General features: G+C 46.8%; 1 protein-coding gene and 1 pseudogene across 2 annotated transcripts; both read left to right on the top strand.

Moving 5' to 3' along the window:
• Window positions 1–1,076: 1,076 nt before the first annotated feature.
• On the top strand, window positions 1,077–21,568 carry LOC124046072 (kelch-like protein 9). Of its 2 annotated transcripts, none has more exons than XM_046366052.1 (9): window positions 1,077–1,277; window positions 2,043–2,096; window positions 2,297–2,642; window positions 17,379–17,511; window positions 17,839–18,035; window positions 18,194–19,016; window positions 19,123–19,236; window positions 20,469–20,677; window positions 20,909–21,568. In XM_046366052.1, the coding sequence occupies exons 1-9, from the start codon at window positions 1,222–1,224 to the stop codon at window positions 21,194–21,196; spliced, it is 2,220 nt and encodes a 739-aa protein (XP_046222008.1). In that variant the 5' UTR covers window positions 1,077–1,221; the 3' UTR covers window positions 21,197–21,568. The 2 variants fall into 2 exon arrangements, with proteins under 2 accessions (XP_046222008.1, XP_046222018.1); XM_046366062.1 differs by having other exon boundaries at window positions 1,127–1,277; window positions 2,020–2,096.
• Window positions 21,569–22,797: 1,229 nt separating this feature from the next.
• On the top strand, window positions 22,798–25,909 carry LOC124048955 (annotated as a pseudogene).
• The last annotated feature ends 7 nt before the right edge of the window (window positions 25,910–25,916 follow it).

Consider the following 25,916-nt stretch of genomic DNA (forward strand, 5'->3'; position numbering starts at 1 on the left):
TTGTTAATCCATCCTCCAGTTTTCTCCTATCACAGCCATTGAACTGTTTTAAAGTCACCATTGGCCTCATAGTGAAATCCCTGAGCAGTTTCCTTCCTCTCCGGCAACTGAGTTCAGAATGGCCCCTGTGTCTTTGTAGTGACTGGGTGTATTGATACACTATCCAAAGTGTAATTAATAACTTCACCATGCTTCATTTGATTTTAAAAATTCGACAAATATGATTCCACTTTGATATGTGGTATTGTGTGCAGGCCAGTGACAAAAAAATCTCAAATGAATCCATTTTAAATTCAGGCTGTAACACAACAAAATGTGGAAAATGTCAAGGGTTGTGAATACTTTCTGAAGGCACTGTAAGTGAATTGTGAAGCTGAATTTGCTTTTAGATCAGTGGCCAACAGAGATCCATCAGTCAAAAAAGGTTGAGGGTGAAATGATTGATCCCTTCTGGTTTGATTGTAATAACTGTTCTGGCTGGTGAGGTGGAAGCGAGAGGAGTGTAGTTGGTTGATAGAGTGATGTAACAGGGCTGTTTGGCATTCCAGTTCCTAATCCTCTGAGAACAACAGCGTGGTTTGATTCAGAACCCTGGAGACACAATGAGATGAGAACTACTGTAAAACCACTTTGAGAATAAAATATATTTTGAAAAACTTTCTGCTTCCTGTCATTCATTTAGTTTGATTTGATGCTAAAATATTTGATGTTGTATGTTATTTGTTTCCTCTGACAATTTAATTGACATTTCTTTAGATATGACATCATAGTAACATGAGATCATAATGGGATTCTAAAAAATAAATTGTAAGAAACTGTAGTGCCACATTTGACACTAGAGAAATATAGGAGACTCTAGGGACTGAAGGGATGAGCAAAAACCCACTAGGCACACGCTGGTTGAATCAGTTGTTTCCATGTCATTTCAATGAAATTGTTGTTTAAATTGTTGTTTATTTGAAGTATGTGCCCAGTGGGAAGTCGTTGTATGCTTCTGTCTTTACAACAAATAACGTGTAAAAATAAGAGTGGGGAGGGCTAGAACAAAAAGAGAGAAAGAGAACTGACACAGGAAGTGGCTGAGGTCTTGGTTAGTTGTGAGAAACTGACTGTGTTGCTGCTTACCCCATTCTATATAACGTTTCCACTCTGCATCCAGCTGCTGCAAGGAGACATTTAGTGATCTGTAAAGAATTTAATAGATTGCTGTATGTTGGTTATATGTCAGAAGAAGGCCTTTCGGTTAAAGAGAACCTGTTGAAAAGAATAGTTTCGAGGTAGGTTCCTTCCTTTCCTATCATTTATGTTAATGCAGGTGTAAAGTTTGTACACTTGATCTAGAGTACAGTCTTGCACAGAAACTAACTGCCATGACCCAAAATAAAGAATAGAAATACAAATGATGAATACGAAGTGAAGCATAAGTTCAGTGTTCAGAGGCTACTGAGTTAGATCTTAAACACTACTGTTATCCACTTGAAACATCAACCAATGTGGAACTATTGAAGCAACACCACAGCACGATAAATCAAATAACATTTCATTGGTCGCGAACACGTGTTTTGATAATGTTATCACAGGTGGAGCGAAATGCTTATGTTTATAGCTCCAACAGTGCAGTATACTTTACAATAGAAAACAATACACACATTTCCCCAAAATTAAAGAAATTAAGAAATATGAGATGCTGCAACATAATCAAGTTGAGGACAACGACATTAAAATAGAGAAGTTAATGAGTTAAGTTACAGGAGTTCAATGTATTAACATTTACAGAAAATACACATAGTATAGTAACAATGTTATCAGGAAAGCCCCACATCTGCATATGTTCCCTGGGCCTGTTGATTAAGTGAGTCATGCTGCCTACCAGACAACCTACATATAAAACAAAGACATACTCAACAGTTTCATTTCCCATTTTGTAGCTTGTTCAGAGTGAAGAGGCTCTGAAAAACAAAACAGCAAATTATTTGGTACTGACAGACCAGACATCAATTTAATACTGCCCTGTTTTAGTGCTGTCTTGTGCATCTGTTTAGGAACCTTTCACAGAGGTGCAACAGGAAATCCAGCGACACACCAACTGATATGGGGTAGGCTGATCACATTTTTGGGGTCATTTTTAGGTAATTGAATAGTAGAGTATAGTGACTAAATACTGTATATTTCATAACAATCAATATTAGAATGTACTTGCTTCAGTAAACTGCAATGTGAGCTGCCAAGCAGTGGACTAAACTACTACAGTAGCTGAAGATGGTACAGCAAGGACCCCTGTTATTTTGTTTTCCAGGGGTAGTGGTGAGGAGAAGGAGAGTGGGCCGGGAAGGCTTCACAGGAGACTGTCTCGTCTGGGGAGCAGAGGCTCTCTTAGAGAGCCCCCCAGACTTCCACCCCAACCTGTCCAACCCCCAGCACCATCTCCTGCCCCAGCTCCGGCCCCAGCTCTGGCCCCAGTTCCGGCCCCAGTTGACAGACCCACTCCCCCAACTCCAAAACCTCCAACCCCTCCAGACCCAGCACCTAAACCATTGGAGCTTCCCCCGAAACCCCCTGATATCAACCTGAAGCCAAGCCTCCCTCCAAGGCCTCTAACCAGGATGTTCAGCAGCAATGAGCATGGCACTGCAGTCCTACAGGTACAACCCAACCACACCACTCATACACCAGCCAGAGTTATGAAAGGGTTATTGGGGTTATTACTTCGCTGAGAAAGTTGTCAAGATGTATTAGGATCATAGGACGATTCTTTTTGTAATCTATCTGAATGGTGTCCAACACATGCATATATCAATAGGATACATGGGGAGATAGTTATTCCGTTTTGTACTGTCAAAACTGTGATTATATGTAGAATCCAGGCAGCATAGTTTAAATTAAGCCTTTAAAATTGATAGATCAAGAATATCCCTAAACAAACGGGAGAGAGCGAGCGGCCTGTAATACACAACAGCGAACCGATCTGTGAGTAAAGTGACACTGAGACTCGAATCCGACATGCCTTGGCTTTCCTTAGCGGTAAAGAGAAAGAACAACTTGGAGATGCAAATTAGAGCAACGAACAGCTGAATGATACCCAGGAAAACATAGCTAAAATGCTCTCAATGCTCACCAAAAAAATGAAGTAGATTTGCTTGAAATTAAAGTAGATTCTATCGTGTCAGATATGCATATACAGGAGAGGCACGTGGACAAAGAAGACAACAAAATTTGCCTTCTGGAAACAAAGGTGTAAACTTTAGAAGATGAACTGGTTCAGCTAGAAAACAGATAGAGACAAAATAATATGTTGTCCCTACTGGAAGATGAGGAAAAAGGGGACCTTTCCAGCTACGTGATCAAGCTGATATTGGAGGAGCTTGGTGTGGATGAATCACCAGAGAATCTGGAGCAATGCTATCGGATCTGCCTGAAGCAGAAGAACTCTAAATACCCTCGCATGGTAATCTTTAAGCTGTGGAACTATCATACCAAAGTCAACATTCTGCAGGCACAGGGAGGAAAGGAGATCAAGGTCCAGGGCCATTCCATTCGATCCGCCCAGGACGTGTGTGCTAGGCTTAGGAAAAAACACAAGCAATTAATTCCAATCAGACAGTCACTGGAGGAAAAAGAAATCAAGTCTCAACTCCGATTACCGGCAGTACCGTGAACAGGCTGCAGGAAACATTTCCAGTTGATGAGAGAGAGACCAGTGCCCTGAGGAGAAGCAGAAGCGGAATAAACAGATAAGCACACTACAGTAGGTTACATACTGTGGCAAACCTCTTCAAGGTTAGGAGCGTTTGTCACAAACTAAGTGGTAAACCGTCACCAAATCACCCAAGTATGAGAGTTCTTTCGAACAGGACAGTACCTGTTTGTTTGTTTCTCCATCCTGGTCCACCCAGGCCGTAGGCGAGGTCAGGGATAGCAGGGTTCGGTACACGAATCGGGTTCTCGGTAGGTCCAGGTCCAAACGCCAACAGGTAAGTCCAAAACAATCCAGCTCATACACGGTAAATCCAGCCAATCTCTATAGTCTATTTCTCTATTGTTCATAGATCCTTCCAGCACCCTCTCTTCCTCTTCCTGGTTTTTCTTGACCCTTTATCTGTGAGTCGGCTCCACCTTCTGAGGGTTCCCCTTGCTTCTGGGACTTGTAGTTTTGGCGGTCGGCCATTTTGTGATCTGTAGTTCTGACAGGGGTGGCCATTTTAGTGATCGGGCAGAGCCCGTTTATTAGTTCTGCTCTCACATATCTGCCACTTATCACTCGACCCCCTTCTTTGCCACATATCTCTCCCCCTAGATCCAACCCCCTAGGTCGGGCTACCGCAGCAAAATATGCATGCATGCGGGATAACCCATCCACGTTTCCCATTTCCTTCCCTGCTCTGTGTTTCAAGTCAAAATGAAACGGTTGGAGACTCAAAAACCACCGCATCACCCGAGCGTTCTTCTCTTTAGCCCTATGCATCCAGGTGAGTGGGGCATGGTCACTGATGAGGGTGAAGTGGCGCCCCAGCAGGTAGTACTTCAGGCTTTCTAGAGCCCACTTTACTGCCAGCGCCTCTTTCTCAACGACTGAGTAGTTGGTTTCCCGTGGTTCCAGCTTCCTGCTTAAAAACAGGATGGGGTGTTCCACCCCTTCTATCTCTTGGGATAGCACTGCTCCCAAGCCGACCTCTGAGGCATCCGTCTGAACCACAAACTCTTTCTCGAAGTCTGGTACCACCAGCACTGGGTTACAGCAGAGAGCCTCCTGTAATGTCCTAAATGCTTTGGTGGCCCTTTCATCCCGTTTGACCATGTTTGGCCCTCTGGCTCTAGTCATGTCGGTAAGTGGGGCGGCCACTGTGGCATAACTTGGGATGAACTTCCGGTAGTAACCGGTCAGCCCTAGGAAGGCTCGGACCTGCTTCTTATTTACTGGTTTCGGCCATTCTCTAATTGCCTTCACCTTCTTATGTTGGGGTTTGATTAACCCTCTTCCCACAGTGTATCCCAGATACTCTGTTTGCTCTAACCCCACATAACACTTGGCAGGGTTTGCCGTGAGCCCTGCCTTTCTAAGGGCATCTAACACTGCCTGTACCCGGGGTAAGTGGGATTCCCAATCTGGGCTGTAGATCCCCACATCATCTAAATAAGCTGCGGCGTATGCTTTGTGCGGTTTTAGGACTTTGTCCATGAGCCGTTGAAAGGTGGCTGGGGCCCCGTGTAAGCCGAATGGCATGACGGTGTATTGAAACAAACCGTCAGGTGTTGCAAAGGCTGTCTTTTCTTTGGCCCTGGGGATCAGAGGAATTTGCCAGTACCCTTTTGTCAGATCAAGGGTCGTAATGTACCGAGCATGACCAATTTTCTCCAGTAGTTCATCTACTCGGGGCATGGGGTAGGCATCAAACTTCGAGATTTCATTTACCTTCCGAAAGTCGTTACAGAACCGCAACGACCCATCGGGCTTGGAGACCATCACAATTGGGCTAGACCACTCACTATGTGACTCTTCGACCACTCCAGCTGTCAACATTTTCTCAGTCTCTGCTCTAATCGCGGCCCGTCGAGCCTCGGGTACCCGATATGGCCTCATACTCACTTTTCTCCCTGGTAGGGAAATGATATCTTGAGCCGTAACCTCAGTTCAGCCAGGTACCTCTGAAAACACATCTCTGTTTTTCTGGATCAGGGTCTTTACTTCCTGTACTTGCGCTGGGGACAGAGTGGGTGAAATATTTACTTCGGCTGTCTCCTGAATGTGTGTGGGGTATTTGACCATTAGTGTTTCTCTCTCTCTCCATGCTTTTAACAGGTTTATGTGATAAATCTGTTCCTGGGGCCGTCGACCTGGCTGTCGGATCCGATTGACTTCTCCTATTCTCTCCAGTACTTCATATGGCCCTTTCCATGTGGCTAGTAGTTTACACTCTACTGTGGGGATCAGCACTAACACCTTATCTCCCGGTTGAAATTCCCTCAGGGTAGCCTGCCGGTTATAAGTGTGCCTCTGGTGTTCTTGTGTTTGTCTCATGTGCTCTCTGACGATGGGCATGACTGTGGCTATCCTGTCTTGCATTGCCGTGACATGCTCTATGACACTAGTATAAGGGGTGGATTGGTGCTCCCAGGTTTCCCGGGCGATGTCTAAGATTCCCCGGGGATGCCTCCCATATACCAGCTCAAAGGGAGAAAACCCCAGCGACGCTTGAGGAACCTCTCTAATGGCAAACATCAGATACGGCAACATGCAATCCCAGTTTTTCCAATCCTTATCGATTACCTTCCTAAGCATTGACTTCAGGGTTCGGTTGAATCTCTCAACCAGCCCGTCCGTCTGAGGATGGTAAACCGATGTCCTCAACTGTTTCACCTGCCACAGTTTACAAAGGTCCGCCATAAGGCGGGACATAAAGGGGGTCCCCTGGTCGGTAAGGATCTCCTTTGGAACCCCTACCCTGGTGAACAAGAGCACTAATTCCTTTGCAATATTTTTGGAAGTCATCGTCCGAAGGGGAATGGCTTCTGGGTAGCGAGTGGCATAATCTAGAATGACCAGAATGTATTGGTGCCCTCTGGCGGATTTGGGCAGTGGGCCCACTAAATCCATCGCTATCCTCTCAAATGGCGTTTCGATTATGGGGAGTGGCACTAACGGGCTTCTAAAAGCTGGTCGGGGAGCTGTTAACTGGCACTCCGGGCACTCTCCACAATGCCTAGCCACTTCAGCTTGAATTCCTGGCCAGTAAAACCTCCTTACAATCCGGTCTCGGGTTTTATCGATACCAAGGTGTCCACCCAGAATGTGCCCATGAGCTAGATCCAGTACTGTCCTCCGGTACCGAGTGGGAACCAACAACTGTTCCACCACATCAACCCCTATTTTCCCCTAGACTCAACCCCTAGATTCTGTACACCAAACCCCTTTTCATGATGAAGTGGGGAAAACTATTAGGCATCATCCCACCATTTATGGGAGTACCATCTACGACCTGCACATCTGCTCTGGCTTGTTGCAGGGTTGGATCCTGGTTTTGGGCCGTCCCAAAATTAGTCAAGGACTCTGCCAGGTCTGCTGGTTCTAGATCGTCGTCCTCTGGATTCAGATCGACCCCAGCCCCACTAGTACCGGGCTGTTCGTTATCAGCGAGGTTTGCCACTTCATCCTCCTCCTCCCCTACTAGCACCTGTGATGTTGTCCCCTGGGAGACCTGTTTTCTTGGCTTTGGTTGAAGGCCCCATGCTTCTTCTTGCTTGGTCAGGGTTGTTGGCTTCTCAAATATGCCATTCTTGTGGCCTAACTTCGCAAAGTTAGGAAAGTCTCTACCCAATATTACATCATATGGCATCTTTGGGACCACGCCGACCTCATAATCCAGCAGACCGTCCTCTGTTTGTATGCTCACTAAGGCCGTGGGGTACAGACGGGTATCCCCATGAATGCATGTAACACTGATATCCTGTCTTGTATCCAGTTTATGAGTCGGCACTAGGCCTGCAATGACCAGGGTTAGCATACTGCCGGAATTCAGCAGTGCTTCAACATCTTTCCCTTCAACCTTCACCCTGCACATATGATTGTTTCTTGATCTTTCAAGTACAGTGGTTACAACAGGACATGCATACCGTATATCATCTTAATTTTCACCAAGGTTACATTGCATTGGCTCTTCTTTAATAGGGCAGTAGGCTGCAATATGTCCTGGTTGATTACAATTGTAACAGATAATAGGGGTTCGGGGGGGAGACCCCCTCGACACCCAGTCCCGGTTTCCGTTTTTTCCCTTAGTGTCTCGGCCTGATTCGGATTCTTTCCTCATGGCCCCACACTGCTCTCTTCCCCCTCTATATGTTGGGACAGCCTTACCCTGTCCGATGGATCGCCCATGCCTGGGGAACGGCAATCTTTCCTCCTGTGCCTGCTCAGCTGTTCCTGCTGTACAATACCGTTCAACCAGGCCCACGAGATGGTCGGCGGAAAGTACCTCGTTCTGGCCAACCCATCGTCTCACTTCTTGGGGTAGACCTCGCTGAAACTGGTTGAGAACGATGGTCTCGATGATCTCGGCGGATGACTGGGTCTCTGGTCGCAACCATTTCCGTGCCAGGTGAATCAAGTCGAACATCTGTGTTCGTGGGGGTTGTCTCAGTCGGTAGGACCACTGGTGGAAGCGGTGTGCCCTCACAGTATCGGTCACTCCCAGTCTAGTCAGGATCTCTCCCTTTAGTTTATCGTAAGCCTGTGCATCTTTCAACTCCAGGTCGAAATATGCTTTTTGAGCGTCCCCTGCCAGGTATGGTGCCAGAAGCCCTGCCCATTCTTCTTTTGGCCACTTCTCCCTCTCTGCCGTCCTTTCGAAGGTGGTAAGATATGCTTCCACATCATCCTGCGCTGTCATTTTTTGAAGAAAATGATTGGCCCTCCTCTGGGTATTTGCAGCTGGTAATTGAGCCCCAATTTGGTCCGCTAGCCCCTTTAGGCCTTCTCTTAACTCCCGGGTGTTTCTCTCTTGCTCTTCTCTGAGCAGCTGGTTGGTGCGGTGCTGGACCTGTAACGTGTCCTGATACATTCGCATTGCATCCTGATGAGCTATTTGTTGAGCTCTAGTTGCCTCTTGTTGGGCGGCCACCGCTTGTAACAGGGCCTGTATGGCTCCCTCCATACTCATTTTCCTGAAAAACTGTCCTAACCAAACAAAGACAAAAAAAAAAAACCTGACTCCCCTTTGGAGTGCTAACTGAACATTTATTTATTTTTTTCTTCTACCTAACCAGTGGTATGTTAGTCCATGCCCGCATCCTCCACCACGTGTGGCAAACCTCTTCAAGGTTAGGAGCGTTTGTCACAAACTAAGTGGTAAACTGTCACCAAATCACCCAAGTATGAGAGTTCTTTCGAACAGGACAGTACCTCTTTGTTTGTTTCTCCGTCCTGGTCCACCCAGGCCGTAGGCGAGGTCAGGGATAGCAGGGTTCGGTACACGAATCGGGTTCTCGGTAGGTCCAGGTCCAAACGCCAACAGGTAAGTCCAAAACAATCCAGCTCATACACGGTAAATCCAGCCAATCTCTATAGTCTCTTTCTCTATTGTTCATAGATCCTTCCAGCACCCTCTCTTCCTCTTCCTGGTTTTTCTTGACCCTTTATCTGTGAGTCGGCTCCACCTTCTGAGGGTTCCCCTTGCTTCTGGGACTTGTAGTTTTGGCGGTCGGCCATTTTGTGATCTGTAGTTCTGACAGGGTTGGCCATTTTAGTGATCGGGCAGAGCCCGTTTATTAGTTCTGCTCTCACATATCTGCCACTTATCACTCGACCCCCTTCTTTGCCACAATACATTGATGCCCAAGACCATCTTATCGTAAGTTGAGACAATATTAATTCCCCCTCCACCCAATACAATGAAATACATGGACACTGAAAAGACTATAAAAGTTAATAATTGTTCTATGGATGTGTGTGTGTGTGTGTGTGTGTGTGTGTGTGTGTGTGTGTGTGTGTGTGTGTGTGTGTGTGTGTGTGTGTGTGTGTGTGTGTGTGTGTGTGTGTGTGTGTGTGTGTGTGTGTGTGTGTGTGTGTGTGTGTGTGTGTGTGTGTGTGTGCAAGAGGGTGTGAGTGGGTGTATGTGTGGGTATGTGTTTGTCGGTGGAGGCTGCTGAGGGTAGAACGGCTCATAATAATCGCTGAAATGGAGTAAATGGAATTGTATCAAAAACATTTTTAATGTGTTTGATACCATTCCATTCACTCCATTCCATCCATTACACGCCATTCCAGGCATTATTATGAGCCATCTTCCCCTCAGCAGCCTCAACTGTTGTCCCATATGAATGGGAGAGTGAAGGAGGCCGAATATGAATATGTGTAGGAAGGATGGGTGTGCGGAGGCATCGAATATATGTTGTGTGTGAATGAAGGAGAACGGATGAGTAAGCAGATGCATAGTAAAGAATTATAGTAAATAAATGTATAGAGGTGTGAATGTGTTTGAGAAGAAGGGTGGGGGGAAGACTGAGGTTGGGATAAACTGGGTGGGTAAGGGAGGGCAAGGAGGGAAGTGGTGACAAGCTTCGCTTGGGGGGGGGGGGTAAATATGGGAGGTGGGAATAAGCTTGACTTGGGTGGGATAAAGAGAATTGGATATGGATTGGGAGAAAGAGAAGAAAGGAATTATACTACAATGTCATTGTATTTTTTTTTTTTTTATAACATGTAAACCTGTTGTAAAAATTAGAGTTCTGGATAGATTAGGAAAGGATGTCGAATCATTTATTATTCCTTGTTTGAAATTACAACTTAGATTTAATGGTGGTTATTGGTGAGAATGGAGAGGGGCCATATCCAGGAGATTGGGTGACTGGGAGGGCATCAGATACTTCTCTGAGGTGTGTGTGGGGCCTCCACTCATCCCATTTCAGTCTCTCGGAGGACCCACTCACCCTAAGTAGACCCCCACCAACCATTATAATTTAATTTATAACGTAATACAAACCAACCCCAGTACTTACGTAAGTGGCAGTCTTTCTTCAAATGTATGTACAATGTATGTATCCACAGTTTTTTGGGGGTAACATTAGGAGAGGAGTCTGCGCAAAAAATATATACTTTGCTTTATGTTTTTACATTTTATTTCTGCTCAGCCCGCATGCCCACACACTCTGTATATGTAATGTATACAATAACTATGTATTTATACTATGATCCTCCCATTCTATGGAATGCCCACTGCCCTCATATGTCATGTATGCTAAAATATTTTAATTGGTTCTTAAATGATAGACAGAACAGATAAGGTTAACTTTGATTTTATACCAGTAAAGAGCAGCATGTAATGCCCACGGGCTCAATGATGGGGAAAAAAAGCATATGGTTCTCCAACACCGTTTGTTGCGTCCGTTTGCGGTTTACTCATGCATAAATAAAGTGTGCGCCTGTTCACAACTCTCTGCTCTCCTGCACCTGACTTTGCTACCAGTACGCACACCCATGACAGAATACCACACCATCCATGGAGTCAGCGGGAGCAGGTACCCCGGGTAGAGGAGTCTAGGAACGCGTCCGAGAACACTCAGCGATGCTGGAACATCTCGGCGCCACGATTAATCGCGTTGTCCAGACTATGGACCACTGGGAGAGACAGGTAGTCTCTCCAGCGCCTCGACCAGCACAACCAGGGGTATCTCTACCCATCCCTCCTGGATCCAATCCCAGCGGGATGAGTCACTCCCTTCCCAGGGAGTATGATGGGACGGCAGCACGGTGCCAGGGGTTCCTATTACAGCTGGACCTATACCTGTCCACAGTTCACCCAGCTCCCTCGGGAAGGGAGAGGGTGTCCTCGTCTCATGAGAGATCTGGAGTGGGGAAACGCCGGGTGGGGAGAAGGAGATGCGGCGTTGGACCACTTCGAGGAGTTCAGCCACTTCCGGGCAGTCTTTGACCATCCGCCTGAGGGTAGAGTGGTGGGGGAGCGGCTCTTCCACCTGAGGCAGGGGACGAGCAGCGCCCAGGAGTTCGCCCTAGAATTCCGGACGTTCGACCACTACCGATGCAGCCTGCGCAAGGCCGCCCAGCGGGAGCTGGCCTGCAGGGATGCCACCATCACCTTTGACCAACTGGTGGATCTGTCCATCCTGTGGGATAACCTGCTAGTCACCCGCGGACGTCCATAGAGGCCTCGGTCGGTTCCATCTTCCAGCACCCCCGCTCCGGTGCCCATGGAGCTGGGAGGGGCTGAGCTTAGGGAGGCTGGAGCCTTCACATGCACCAACTGTGGCCGCAGAGGGCACACTGCCGGTCGGTGCCGGGTTGGTCCCTCTGGGAGTCGAGGCAGCAGGCAGGGCTCTCTGGCATCACCCCAGGTGAGTAGGCACCACTCTCATCCAGAGCCCTCTGTTGACCACCTGTTTGTTCATGTTTGTTTTCCTGAGTTTTCCCCGCATTCCCAGCATAAAGCGCTCGTCGATTCAGGCACTGCTGGGAATTTTATTGACAGAGTGTTCGCCCTTACTTTAGGGATTCCCATTGTTCCTGTGGTTAGACCTTTCCCGGTACACGCTCTAGATATTCGACCATTAGAGTCTGGGTTAATTAGGGAAGCCACCATCTCCCTGGCCATGGTGACGCAGGGGAGTCACGAGGCGAGAATCAGTCTCTTCCTCATTGACTCTCCTGCGTTTCTCATGGTACTAGGCCTTCCCAGGTTGGCTCGTCATGACCCCACCATCTCATGGCAACAGAGGGCTCTAACGGGGTGGTCGAGAGAGTGCTTTGGGAGGTGTATAGAGGTTTCCGTTGGTGCTACCATAGTGGAAAGTCCAGACCAGGTCTCCACCGTACGCATCCCCCCATAAAATGCTGATTTAGCTCTCGCCTTCTCCAAACAGAAAGCGACTCAATTACCACCCCATCGACAGCGGGATTGTGCAATAAATCTCCTGGTAGACGCTGCACTTCCCAGGAGTCACATGTATCCCCTGTCGCAAGCGGAGAACGCGGCTATGGAGACATATGTCTCTGAATCCCTGTGTCAGGGGTATATTCGGCCCTCCACTTCACGTCTCCTCGAGTTTCTTTTTCGTGAAGAAGGAGGGAGGTCTGCGCCTGTGCATTGACTAATGAGGTCTCATTCAAAACACGTGGCAGTACAGTTACCCGCTACCTCTCATCGCCACGGCGATTGAGTCAATGCACGGGGCGCACTTCTTCACTAAACTGGATCTCAGGAGCACTTACAACCTGGTGCGTATCCGGGAGGGGGACGAGTGGAAGACAGCGTTCAGTACCACCACAGGGCATTAAGAATACCTTGTCATGCCATACGGGTTAATGAATGCTCCATCAGTCTTCCAATCCTTTGTAGACAAGATTTTCAGGGACCTGCACAGGCAGGCTGTAAAGGTCTATATCGATGACATTCTGATATACTCCGCTACACGTGCCGAGCATATGTCCTTGGTGCGCAGGGTACTTGGACGACTGTTGGAGCATGACCTGTACGTCAAGGCTGAGAAATGCCTATTCTTCCAGCAGGCCGTCTCCTTCCTAGGGTATCGCGTTTCCACATCAGGGGTGGAGATGGAGAGTGACCGCATTGCAGCCGTGCGTAATTGACTGACTCCCACCATGGAAAAAGGAGGTGCAGCGGTTTTTAGTGTTTGCCAATTACTACCAGAGATTTATCCGGGGTTTTGGCCAGGTGGCTGCTCCCATTACCTCACTGCTGAAGGAGGGTCCTGTACGTTTGCAGTGGTCGGCTGAGGCGGAAATGGCTTTTGGGCACCTACGGGCTCTGTTTACCTCGGCTCCCGTGCTGGCCCATCCGGATCCCTCTTTGGCGTTCATAGTGGAGGTGGACGCGTCCGAGGCTGGGATAGGAGCCTTGCTCTCTCAGCACTCGGGCACGCCACCGAAGCTCCACTCCTGTGCCTTCTTCTCGAAGATGCTCAGCCCGGCAGAGCAGAACTATGATGTGGGGGCCCGGGAGTTGTTGGCTGTGGGTAAAGCGTTGAAGGTGTGGAGACATTGGCTTGAGGGAGCTAAACACCCTTTTCTCATCTGGACTGACCACCACAACCTGGAGTACATCCGGGCTGCGAGGAGACTGAATCCTCGTCAGGCAAGGTGGGCCATATTTTAACTTGTTTTGTGTGTATCCTGTCCTACAGACCAGGTTCCCAAAATGTGAAGGCAGATGCACTGTCCCGGCTGTATGACACAGAGGAGCGGCTCACAGATCACACTCCCATACTCCCGGACTCCTGCCTGGTAGCGCCGGTCGTGTGGGAGCTGGACACGGACATTGAGCAGGCGTTACGTACAGAGCCCTCTCCCCTCCAGTGTCCAGCTGTACATTCCGTCTGCTGTCCGCGACCGGCTGATCTACTGGGCCCACACGTCACCCTCCTCTGGTCATCCTGGTATCGGGCGGACGGTGCGCTGTCTTAGTGGGAAGTACTGGTGGCCCACTTTGGCTAAGAACGTGAGGGTTTCTGTTTCCTCCTGCTCGGTGTGCGCCCAGTGCAAGACTCCTAGGCACCCTTACCATTGCACAACGGCCGTGGTCACACCTGTTGGTAGATTTCCTGACCAATCTTCCTCCCTCACAGGGTAACACCGCGATCCTGGTCATTGTGGATTGTTTTTCTAAGTCCTGTCATCTCCTCACTTTGCCCGGTCTCCCTATGGCCCTACCGACTGCAGAGGCCTTGTTTACACACATCTTCCGGCACTACGGGGTGCCTGAGGATATAGTGTCTGATCGGGTCCCCAGTTCACGTCGAGGGTCTGGAAGGCGTTCATGGAATGTCTGGGGGTCTCGGTCAGCCTTACCTCATGTTTTCACCCTGAGAGTAACAGGCAGGTGGAGAGAGCAAACCAGGATGTGGGTAGATTTCTGAGGTCCTATTGCCAGGACTGGCTTGGGGAGTGGGCAGCATTCATGCCCTGGGCAGAGATGGCCCAGAACTCACGCCACCACTCCTCCACTCACCTCACCCCCTTCCAGTGTGTATTGGGTATCAGCCGGTTCTGGCTCCTTGACATCAGATTCAGACCGAGGCCCTTGCGGTGGGATGACTAGTTCCGGCATGTGGAGAAAACATGGGACGCCGCCCATCTCCACCTTCAGTGTGCTGTGCCCGGTGTTCGCACCGGGGGACCGGGTCTGGCTCTCGACCCGAAACCTGCCCCTCCGCCTGCCCTGCCGGAAGTTGGGCCCGCAGTTTGTGGGGCCATTCAAAGTCCTGAGGAGGGTGAACGAGGTGTGTTACAGGTTACAGCTTCCCCCCGATTACCGTATTAACCCCTCGTTCCATGTGTCTCTCCTCAAGCCGGTGGTGGCTGGTCCGCTCCAGGAGTCTGAGGTGCAGGAGCTTCCTCCGCCCCCTCTGGACATCGAGGGGGCCCCGGCGTACCCCATGCGTTCCATCCTGGATTCGAGGCGTCGGGCGAGGGGCCTTCAGTACCTCATGGAGTGGGATGGGTACGGTCCGGAGGGGAGGTGCTGGGTTCCGGTGGCGGACGTCTTGGACCCTAAACTGCTGCGGGAGTTCCACCATCTCCGGCCGGATTGCCCTGCACCTCTCCCTCCGGGTCGTCCCCGAGGACCGGTGTCGGTGAGCTGCTGGAGCCGCGTGTCAAGGTGGTGGGGTACTGTCACGACTTCCACCGAAGTCGGCTCCTCTCCTTGTTCGGGTGGCGTTCGGTGGTCGAAGTCACTGGCCTTCTAGCCTTCGCCGCTCCATTTTTTGTTTTTCCATTTGTTTTGTATGTTCCCCGCAAACCTGGTTTACATTCCCTAATCACATTGTGTATATATGTTCCTCTGTTCCCCCCGTGTCCTTGTGTGGTATTGTTTTGTGTTACGGGTTTTATGTGACGCGCCAGGCTGGTTTTCCATGTTCCGTGTTTATTTCACGAAGTATGCTTATTTGGTAAACTATAGCTTTTGTGACTGTTTTCGCGCTTTGCACTTTTTCCATTTTGCTGGAGGTTTTTACACAGTTGCGTCCGTTTGCTGTTTACTCCTGCATAAATCAAGTGGATGCCTGTTCACAACTCTCTGCACCTTCGCTACCAGTATGCACACCTGTGACAGTCTGATTAAATAAGATAGGGATGTCCCCTCTCCCCCTCCTGTTTGACTGGCATTTGAACCGCTTGCAGAAGGAATTAGACAGGACCCAAACGTAGCAAGTGTCAGTATTGGTAAATATAAATGAATATAAACTCATAAACTAATCTCATTTGCAGATGATCTCCTGATATACCTGACCAATATTGAAAACTCAATGCACCCTTTGCTGAAGATATTTACAGACGATTAAAAAATCTCAGGATATAAAATGAATGTGGATAAAACAAAATAATGGCAGTAGGAAAAAGAAAAAGAATAACTCTCAATCTACAGCTATTCTTTAAGTGGACCACAAAAAATATGAAATACTTAGGATGCTTAATAAGTGACAACAAACAACAAATATATAAAGATAACTTCATTCCATTACTCAACAATATGAAAGCAGATCTAATTAAATGGAATAAACTTCCCAGAAATCTTACAGGTAGAATAAACCTCTTTAGAATGGCATGGCTACCAACGTTTTTGTATTTATTTTCAGTAATACCAATTACCCCACTGAAGACATTCTTTAAAAAAGTACACTCGGTCATAACATACTTTATGTGCAAATAAAATTAATAGAATAAAAAGTAAATCTTTCTCCTATCTATTTTCAAAGGATAAAGCTAAGAACATTAACAAATTTGTAGTTAAGAACATTATAACAATATGGAAGTGAATTAAAAGTATTCTACAGGAACAATATCACTCCCTAAAAACACAACCTTATGGTACAATCCTTGGATAGCTTTTCAGAATTCACCGATAAATTCGTCCACCTGGAAAGGACTTGGTAATAGGAAATACATTTATTTTCATGACAGAATTAAAAAGTAGTTTCAAATAAAAGTTAAAAGTTGGAGGGAATATTAGTTGAGTCAGAAAAGAATGTCCATATGATAGGGAAGATATACAAAACCTTGCAGGGAGCTCATCCAACTACAATCTCTTAGAAAAAAAATATTATCTATTGGAACCAAGATTTAAGAAGAATGGATGTTGGCACAAGATGGAGGGAAAGTTGGAGCATAACTATCTAAATTACAGTTAACTAAAATGTACACTTAATCCAGTATAAACAAAATTCACAAATTCTAAATTGGATGTCAGTAGTATTACAATGTAAACTTACTTTTAATCCATCTATTTGCATATTTCAAGACATGGCATATGAGGGTGTAGTGAGATACCCAATGGCCTGGACGATTCTCTTCTCATCACTCATCTAAAAACTTTGAAATCAATCAATCTGCTATCATTGACACAATGAAGATCAGTCAATATGGAACATTTCAAGAACTTTGAAGGTTTTTTCAAGTGCAGTCGCAAAAACTATCAAGCGCTATGACGAAACTGGCTCTCATGAGGACCGCCACAGAAAAGAAAGACGCAGTTACCTCTGCTGCAGAGGATAAGTTCATTAGTTACCAGCCTCAGGAATTGAGGCCCAAATACATGCTTCACAGAGTTCAAGTAACAGACACATCTCAACATCAACTGTTCAGAGGAGACTGCATGAATAAGGCCTTCATGGTCGAATTTCTGCAAAGAAACCACTACTAATGGACACCAATAAGAAGAAGAGACTTGCTTGGGCCAAGAAACATGAGCAATGGACATTAGACCGGTGGAAATCTGTCCTTTGGTCTGATGAGTCCAAATGTGAGATTTTTGGTTCAAACCGCCGTGTCTTCGTGAGACGCAGAGTAGGTGAACGGATGATATTTGCATGTGTAGTGACCATAGATGTCAAATTAATGTTGTTCTTCCTTTCAGGGGTTTCAGTTGTTCAGAGGTGATGAGACTCTGTGTGATGTCATCCTAGTGCCTGGGGACAGCAGTGACACCTTCCCAGTACACAGAGTCCTTATGGCCTCCGCCTGCGACTACTTCAAAGCCATGTTCACAGGTTAGTGTGTGATAAATAACATTCAATGAGGTTTTTCAATATGTGCAATATGTTAATATATTTCAATATGCCACTAATTGTCAATGTGATTGTTTGACAATGTGTGATCGAGAACAGTCATCGAGTAAGTAAGTAAGTCATATTTTTTCACAGATGAGTCTTTTAGGGCTGAGCCTATGAAAAGTCTCTCTCTTACTGTATTTGCTCTCATCACGTCCACTCAGACCATTTTCAAACTATGTTTGAAAATTCCTGCACTCTTACATCCTTAACTGTAACATCATTCACCCTCTATATCTCTCACTTTTCCTCTTTCCCTCTCTCTAGGGGGTATGAGAGAGCAGGAGATGAGGGAGATTAAGCTCCATGGTGTGAGCAAGACGGGTCTGAAGAACATTATAGAGTTCATCTACACATCCCGGCTGAGTCTGAGTATGGCCAACCTGCAGGACACTCTGGAGGCTGCCAACTTTTTACAAGTGCTCCCTGTCCTCAGCTTCTGCAACGAGCTGCTCAGCACTGAGGTGAGTTGATCAGGTTACTTACTGGCACTGAAACAATGAACAGGTGGATGTACCCGAATGGGTGTATTGAAGAGATAGTGAAAAGCATGGCCAATGTAAAGACAGGAGACCTGTCACAAGTTAATCCAGTCATGTTTGTTTTCCTGTGTGTGTGGTAGATCACTATTGATAACTGTGTGGAGGTGGAGCGCATTGCCGGGGACTTGCTCCTGGAGGACGTGCAGGCCCACATTGGGAAGTTTGTCTGTCAGAACCTGTCAGTGTTGCTGCAGTCTGGCCGCTACCTGCTGCTCTCCGAGCACAGCCTAGCCAACGCCCTGGCCAGCGATAGCCTCAAGGGCTTCTCTGAGATGGAGCTGTACCGCATCGCCCGCTCCTGGCTGGACCACGACCCTCCCACCCGCCGCACCGCCGCCTACTCCCTGATGCGCCACGTCCGCTTCCCCCTCATGACCCCCACGGAGCTGCTCGAGATCTCCCAGGAGGACGAGGGGCACGACGACGGCGGGGCAGCCATGATGCGCTCGGACACGGCCTGCGTAAACCTCCTGCTAGAGGCCAGCAACTACCAGATGATGCCCTTCCTCCAACCTTCCTTACAGACAGAGCGCACGCGCATCCGGTCCGACGCCACACACCTGCTTGCGCTGGGTGGGGTGATGCGGCAACAGCTGGTAGTGAGCAGGGAGCTGAGGTTGTACGATGAGGAGAGTGGCCACTGGAGGGCGCTGAGGCCCATGGAGGTTCCATGCTACCAGCACGGCGTGGCTCTGCTCGGGGGCTTCCTCTACATCGTGGGCGGCCAGAGCACCTACGACACCAAGGGCAAGACGGCGGTGGACAGCGTCTACCGCTATGACCCGCGCTTCGACCGTTGGCTGCAGGTAGCCTCGCTCAATGAGAAGAGAACCTTCTTCCACCTGAGCGCCCTGAAGGGGAAGCTGTATGCTGTTGGGGGCAGGAATGCCTCAGGAGAGATCGGTGGGGCACTAGTGTACTAGAGATGTTTTTACTGCAATCTGTTACAGAGAAATAGTGATCTTTAAGGTGCATATCGAGTGAATTTACGTTTGTTTTACTCTTTTAGACACAGTGGAGTGCTACAACCTCAGAAAGAACGAGTGGATGTTCGTGTCACCCATGATCGACCCCCACTACGGGCATGCTGGGACAGTCCATGGTGACCTGATGTATGTCTCAGGTAAGTTTCTCAGACCACTGAGAGTTAGAATACAAACTCACCAAACAGTTAAAACCTACAACGTGAAGGCTTGAATTGACTATGATTGCTGTCCTGATGCAATCAGCTCAGTCAGACCGGATAGGTTTTCACTTAATGTATTCAGGCAAACAAAGAATGTGTTGTTGACTTGCTTTAATCCACTCCCACCGCTTAACAGCTTTGATAGACTCACCAAACAGTTAAAACCTACAACGTGAAGGCTTGAATTGACTGTGATTGCTGTCCTGATGCAATCAGCTCAGTCAGACCGGATAGGTTTTCACTTAATGTATTCAGGCAAACAAAGAATGTGTTGTTGACCTGCTTTAATCCACTCCCGCCGCTTAACAGCTTTGATAGACTTTAACATAACATAGTAGCTCTGAACGGTTACCATTCTCATCTTGGTCGATTTCTATGATGGTCTCCTAGCAACCTTGGAGTAGAAACCAATTTCTCATGTTGGGAACAGAAGTTGTAGATATGGGATTGAGGGCCAGGAAACACAAAGACCTTTAGTTGAAATGGGTCAGAGAATAGGTTAACCACAGCTCTCTGAAGAGCAATTGTGTCGATTTTATGCTCGCGGAGACGACCAGAAAACAGTCTATTCTGAACAGATGCTTTTAAAAGTCCATGCAGAAAATGTATAATTTTTCATATGCATTCATTTCAGCATCCAAGTGTTGCTACAAAGCAGTGGCTAAGTAGTTTGAGCCTAAGGGTGAGTGGGGATGGTATGGCAAAGAGTAGGTGGATTCCATCGGAGGCGTGGGGACATGTTGAGGATGGTGTAATGGAATAATGGTCACAGCTCTCTGCAGCTCACAGCACCAGACCACATCCTTCCTGTTTCTGTTTTTCACACTAGGGCCCTACTGCTTCTGCCCCACTCTATGCTGGTGATGATGTTGATCATGTGGGTAGAAGAGCACCCGACCACTGCCTCACAGTTCAGCCCCCTACACCATCACTCTTTCCTTCTCAATGCCCATCCTTTACATATGCTACAGTACCAAAGTTACACTGCCCTCCCCTTGAACTCTCTCTGACTGTGGTGTATTCCACGTCAGATGAAAATGTCATGGATGGATTGAAATGTTTGTCTTATTAAAACCATAGGATATTAATTTGTACACATAAAACTGTATTTTAGTAAACATGTTTCCATGGTATCTAATAAAACCATTGTCAATCCACTGATCCAACAGGTGGCATCACACAGGACACATTCCAGAAGGAGCTGTCATGTTATGACCCTGAGACTGACACATGGAGTCACCGTGCCGACATGATGGAACTGCGTGGCCTCCACTGCATGTGCACGGTGGGCGACCGGCTCTACGTGATGGGAGGGAACCACTTCCGGGGCAGCAGCGACTACGATGACGTACTGGACTGTGAGTTCTACAGCCCTGAGGTAAGGCATGGCACAGGCCTTAGTTTTGGTCCCAACAATATGATAAGCAATTTGACCACTTTCTCGATACCCTACCCTTATCCTAACTGTTCTGACTTTGATGGTCACATGTCCGGAAGTTTTAGGAGCTTTCTAGGGAGAAATTATTAGGGGAGAAAAGCAGAATTCTGTGAGGCAGCTAGCCAATCAGAGATCCGATCTTATTATGATGTGTTTTATATCTTCCCCCAGGTGGACCAGTGGACGGTGGTGGCAGCCATGCCATGGGGCCAGAGTGATGTGGGGGTGGCCGTGTTCCAGGGCCAGATCTATGTAGTGGGGGGCTATTCCTGGAACAGCCGCTGCATGGTGGATATTGTGCAGCGCTATGACCCAGAGAAGGATGAGTGGGACCGGGTGTTCAACGTACTAGAACCACTGGGAGGGATCCGGGCCTGCACCATGACTGTGCACCTACCCGAGGGTGCCGTGGATGACGGACAGATGCATGAGTACCCGCTGGACACTGCCAAGAACTGAAAGCTGAGAGCAAGGACATATGGCTTTAGCCTCTGTGTTTGTGATGCTGAAAATGTTGACCTTTTTGCAAGCTTGGACTGTGGGAGAAGTGGAACAAACGTCTGCAGTAGAATTTCTCTAATATATCCGTACATTTGGTTGACTGACTGTTCTTTTGTAATCTTTGTGTCTTTTGCGTTGGAATTATTTTCGTATCTGAATGACTTCTGCGTTGCTCTTTAATGTGAAACATCTCTCAAAAAGCTCCTTTTCATGGATAATGTGTTTTTTACTTTGACAATGTATTTTCAAACTATAAGTTATGGAGTATTTTGTATTATGATTAGTCATATGAATGACTAATGAAAATAAAATGCATACTATTAATTATCATATTTTTCAATACTAAACAGACACCACACAATCTAACAAGTCAACCCACTAACTAGTCTAGGATCTCCGCCCTTCTTGGTTACTGTTGCAACCTCGGACAACCTTTTCCCAATTCCCCATTAAACCATTGGCAAAATCCCCTCACAATGATCTCAAACTGTGTTTCTAATATACACTGGAATTGAACTCTGACTACCCAGGAAACTCTTAGGCATGTTGTGGTGGACTGTCATTACAATTGCTTCATGGGAACATGGTACAATTATGTTTGTAATATAACTACCGATGTAGGATCTTAAATTGATCACTCTTTTATTGCTAATAATTTTACTGTACAGCAGCTAATGCAAACTTGTAGTGTGTTTGAGGTTTAAAAAGTATTTTAAAGTTTGTAATTTCCACTTTCAAATGACGGACTTGATTTGCCCGAACAAAAAATGTATCAACCCCTACAAAATAATTCCATTAATTAGAATTCACATATTAATTCACATTTCCTGTTGCTGTACCAAACTGGCTCAAATTAAGATCTTACACTGTATGGCTGAATGACTCTGAATTCACTGCCAGCAGGCAGTCAAAGCCATAACAACGTTTGGAGCTAACCGGTGCTCTCAAATCGCATCCCGATGTCTAGAGCAGATGGGAGTTGTATTCATAACTTTGCTAACTTAGCTAGCTAACACATTCTTAGAAAACAAGGGCTGCAGTCCAAACATAAGTTTTTACCCTCTCAGCCCTCTTGCCTGTCACTTTCCCTAGCGTCAATCCCCATCGAAACCAGATGCAGTTCGACTACAATATTAAGTTGAGGTCCAATTCACAAAAGTTGCCCCCTCGATTTAGCTTGACGGAGCAAGTGAAGAACTTTGATAATTTTGGAGGTTTAGATGACCCACAATTCAATGCAAACTCTGGTCACGTGTCAAACTCCGGTGGCCGCAAAGTGTAACATTTAATCAACAGAGCTGCATTTTCAGGATGTCAGTTAATATGATGATACTAGCTTAGTAAAATATATAGATGACATTGATTTTAGAGTTGGGAAATTGGCTTAGTCTCATCGTGAGGAGCCTATAATACATAACTAGTGTCATAAACATATTTTGAGGAATTATATTTTGGGGGGGAATAAATGACCAAACTATTCAACTAATTAGCCAGCTATGGTTAACTGTAGCTTGCTCGGTACATTAATACATTTAGATGGATTTTTTTAAGCACCAATGATGTCGCCTCTCCGATCATCGCTTGGGCAAGGGACATTTAGTAAGGTACACTCGACTGTGACGATGTAAAAGGTCATTCAAGGGCTGAGGGTTTAGGGCCGAGGGCTGTCGACTTTGAGTTTGGACTGCAGCCAACTTATATTAAATGGCTGGCTAGCTAGCTAGCGTTAGCAACGTTTGGTGGCCAATGAGACTGAGAGCTAGCTAACCAGCTGAGCTGGCAAACGATGTAACAAAAGTATAACTTCATCTACAGGCTCTGTATTTCAGTCCTCACTGGCTTTCATGCAATTTAAACGTAAGCTTTTCCAAGGTTTCGGGACTTGACAACAGTTCCTATCCATTTGAGCGGTGTGATTGTTTGCTCAAAGTTCTGGGGCGGGGCATAGTGAAGGGTCAGTTGAGTTGAAGTGATGCAGGTGGAATATGGAGGCTTTTGCATGTTTCAGCTCTAGCCTTGTCACAATGACGTCATCCTTCATCCTCCAGAGAGAGCAGAGAGAGAGGCCCTGGCACCAGACCAAGGACAACTAACGTTTTTGACACGTTTACAGACACCTTAATGCATACTTTTAAATTATGCCATTAAAATAAAAAGTGTATATACACAGTGCCTTCGGAAAGTATTCAGACCCTTGACTTGTTCCACATTTTGTTACATTATAGCCTTATACTAAAATGGATTAAATTACACACAATAGCCCATATTGACAAAGCAAAAACAGGTTATATAAATATTTGCAAATATATATTTTTAAAATAAAATGGAAATATCACATTTACCTAAGTATTCAGTATTTAGTATTGTGCCTTGACACAATCCTGTCTCGTAGCTCTACGGACAATTGCTTCGACCTCATGGCTTGGTTTTTGCTCTGACACACACTGTCAGCTGTGGGACATTATGTAGACAGGTGTGTGCCTTTCCAAACATGTCCAATCGATTGAATTTACCACAGGTGGACTCCAATCAAGTTGTAGAAACATCCCAAGGATGATCAATGGAATCAGGATGCACCTGAGCTCAATTTCGCGTCTCATAGCAAACGGTCTGAATGTAAATAAGGGGTTACTGTTTTTTATTTTTAATAAAATAGAATTTTATCCATTTTAGAATAAGGCTGTAACGTAACAAAATGTGGAAAAAGTCAAGGGGTTTGTACATTTTCCGAAGGCACTGTATATATAAAAACATTTTCCTTAAAGTATTAAAGTATTTTTTTAGTACTCTTACTGTCCACACTACAACAATCAAATACTTAAATACATGTAATTTTGTCCTTGAAACATTTAATTGAAGTTCCATTAATTCCTATGGAGGACTGTGTCTGGACAGTGGCTTCAAAGCTTCTCAATGGCAAATACATACTGTCAGCAATCCGGGGTTTATATAAGACATGTCCAGTGTGTATCCCTGGAATCTTAATATGTTCAAAACCCTACAAAACCAGCTGCAATCACATACATTTGGCAGTTTCTGAGAGGATGAAACCACTTCAACATATGCTACACAGATATAGAATAAATTACACTGTTAGGGTGAATATACTGCAGATGCTTTATAGACCACGTTGATAGTCAGTGGCCAAGACTGTCAAAATAAACCCAGCCACTAAATCTGCAGCGTATTGACTCTACTCTGACAAGAATCAGTTCATCACTGTGTCAATGGGAGAGCAAAGCAAATCGTTAGTCATCTGGCAGATGTCGTCTTGACTTTCAAGTCCTTGCAAACTGTTTTCCTTGGCTGGTTTGGGGCCAGCAGCCTTGGTGGCCATCCTTGGCAGATACTGGTTGAATAAAATGTCCCTGCCCGCTCTCCCTCTTTTGCGTCTGCCTGCCTCTAGAACTTGCCTCACTTCTCGCCCCAGAGTGACAGAGTTACCGTCACTTCCAGCACATTCCCTCAGGCTAGAAAAAGACGTTGTCGCAGAGGGGGATAATAGAGTGGGGCGATAGGTTTGGAGTGGGGACCAAGTCCGGAGACTCATACAGTCTCTGGAAGGTAAATACTGTACCAGCTCTCCTTTTGTTCTCCGTTCCTACCATGGTTGGTGTAAATATTGATATTTTAACATTTTTATTTGGCTTGTTTCTTCTCTGATTAGTTTTTGCTTTTTCTGTTTGTTGTTAGAGGTCAGAGGTGACATTGTGGTGAGTGTGTTTGAGGGGGACATCAGGGACAGTAAGCTGCTGAGGACAGCGTGTAAGGGAGCATCGGAGGTCTACCACACTGCGTCCCTCATAGATGTCATCGAGAAGGTGGACTACAGCGAGATCCACGGAGTCAACGTCACAGGTATGGTGGAGTTTCACTGAAGCATTGGGTTGGGATTGGCAGCAGTCCTGAGTGAAATGTCCGATACTTTCAAATACTTGAGCTGCACTTGAAAACTGAATTGACCCTGCTAATATACTCATTAATCTAATTTCTTCCTCAGGAACCCAGCTCCTTCTGTAGATGTACGTCCAGGAGAGCATGGCATCCTTCATCTACACCAGCAGCATTGAGGTGGCCGGCTCCAATGCCAACGGAGACCCCATCATCAACGGTGACGAGAACACACCCTACACGTGCTCCATAAAGTTCCCCTTACTGCAGGACCAAAACGGAAGCTGAGCGGGTCACACTGCAAGCCCAGGGCGAGGGGCTCCACCTGCATCCTCCTAATGTACATCTACGGAGAGTGCTGGCGATTTCTGCTGGGCCACATGAGCGACGGGATTCCGAACAGGGACGTATTGTACCGTACCTCCCACCCGGAGGCCCAGGTGAACCATGTGTATGCGGGGAATGCAGCGCTGGCCCACCTCCAGGCCGCCCGCGCCCGCCCTGTGAGACCCCCAGCGGAGAGGTCCCATCGGAGGGAACTTCTACTACATCTCAGACGACACACCGCCCATCAGCTATTTTGACTTCAACCGTGTTGTGTTGTCGCCGTTGGGCTTCAGGTACCCGCCCCTAAACCGGCAGCTCCTCAACATGCTGAACATGCCCTTTAGCTTCACCTATCGGAGGTCTCAGAGGGACATGGGGTACGTCCCCCGGTATAGCTGGGAGGAGGTACACAAGTGGACCATGGATTGGTTAGCATCCCAGTTACCCAAATAAAGAAAGT

Source organism: Oncorhynchus gorbuscha, linkage group LG01, assembly GCF_021184085.1.
Source record: "Oncorhynchus gorbuscha isolate QuinsamMale2020 ecotype Even-year linkage group LG01, OgorEven_v1.0, whole genome shotgun sequence".
NCBI lineage: Eukaryota > Metazoa > Chordata > Actinopteri > Salmoniformes > Salmonidae > Oncorhynchus > Oncorhynchus gorbuscha.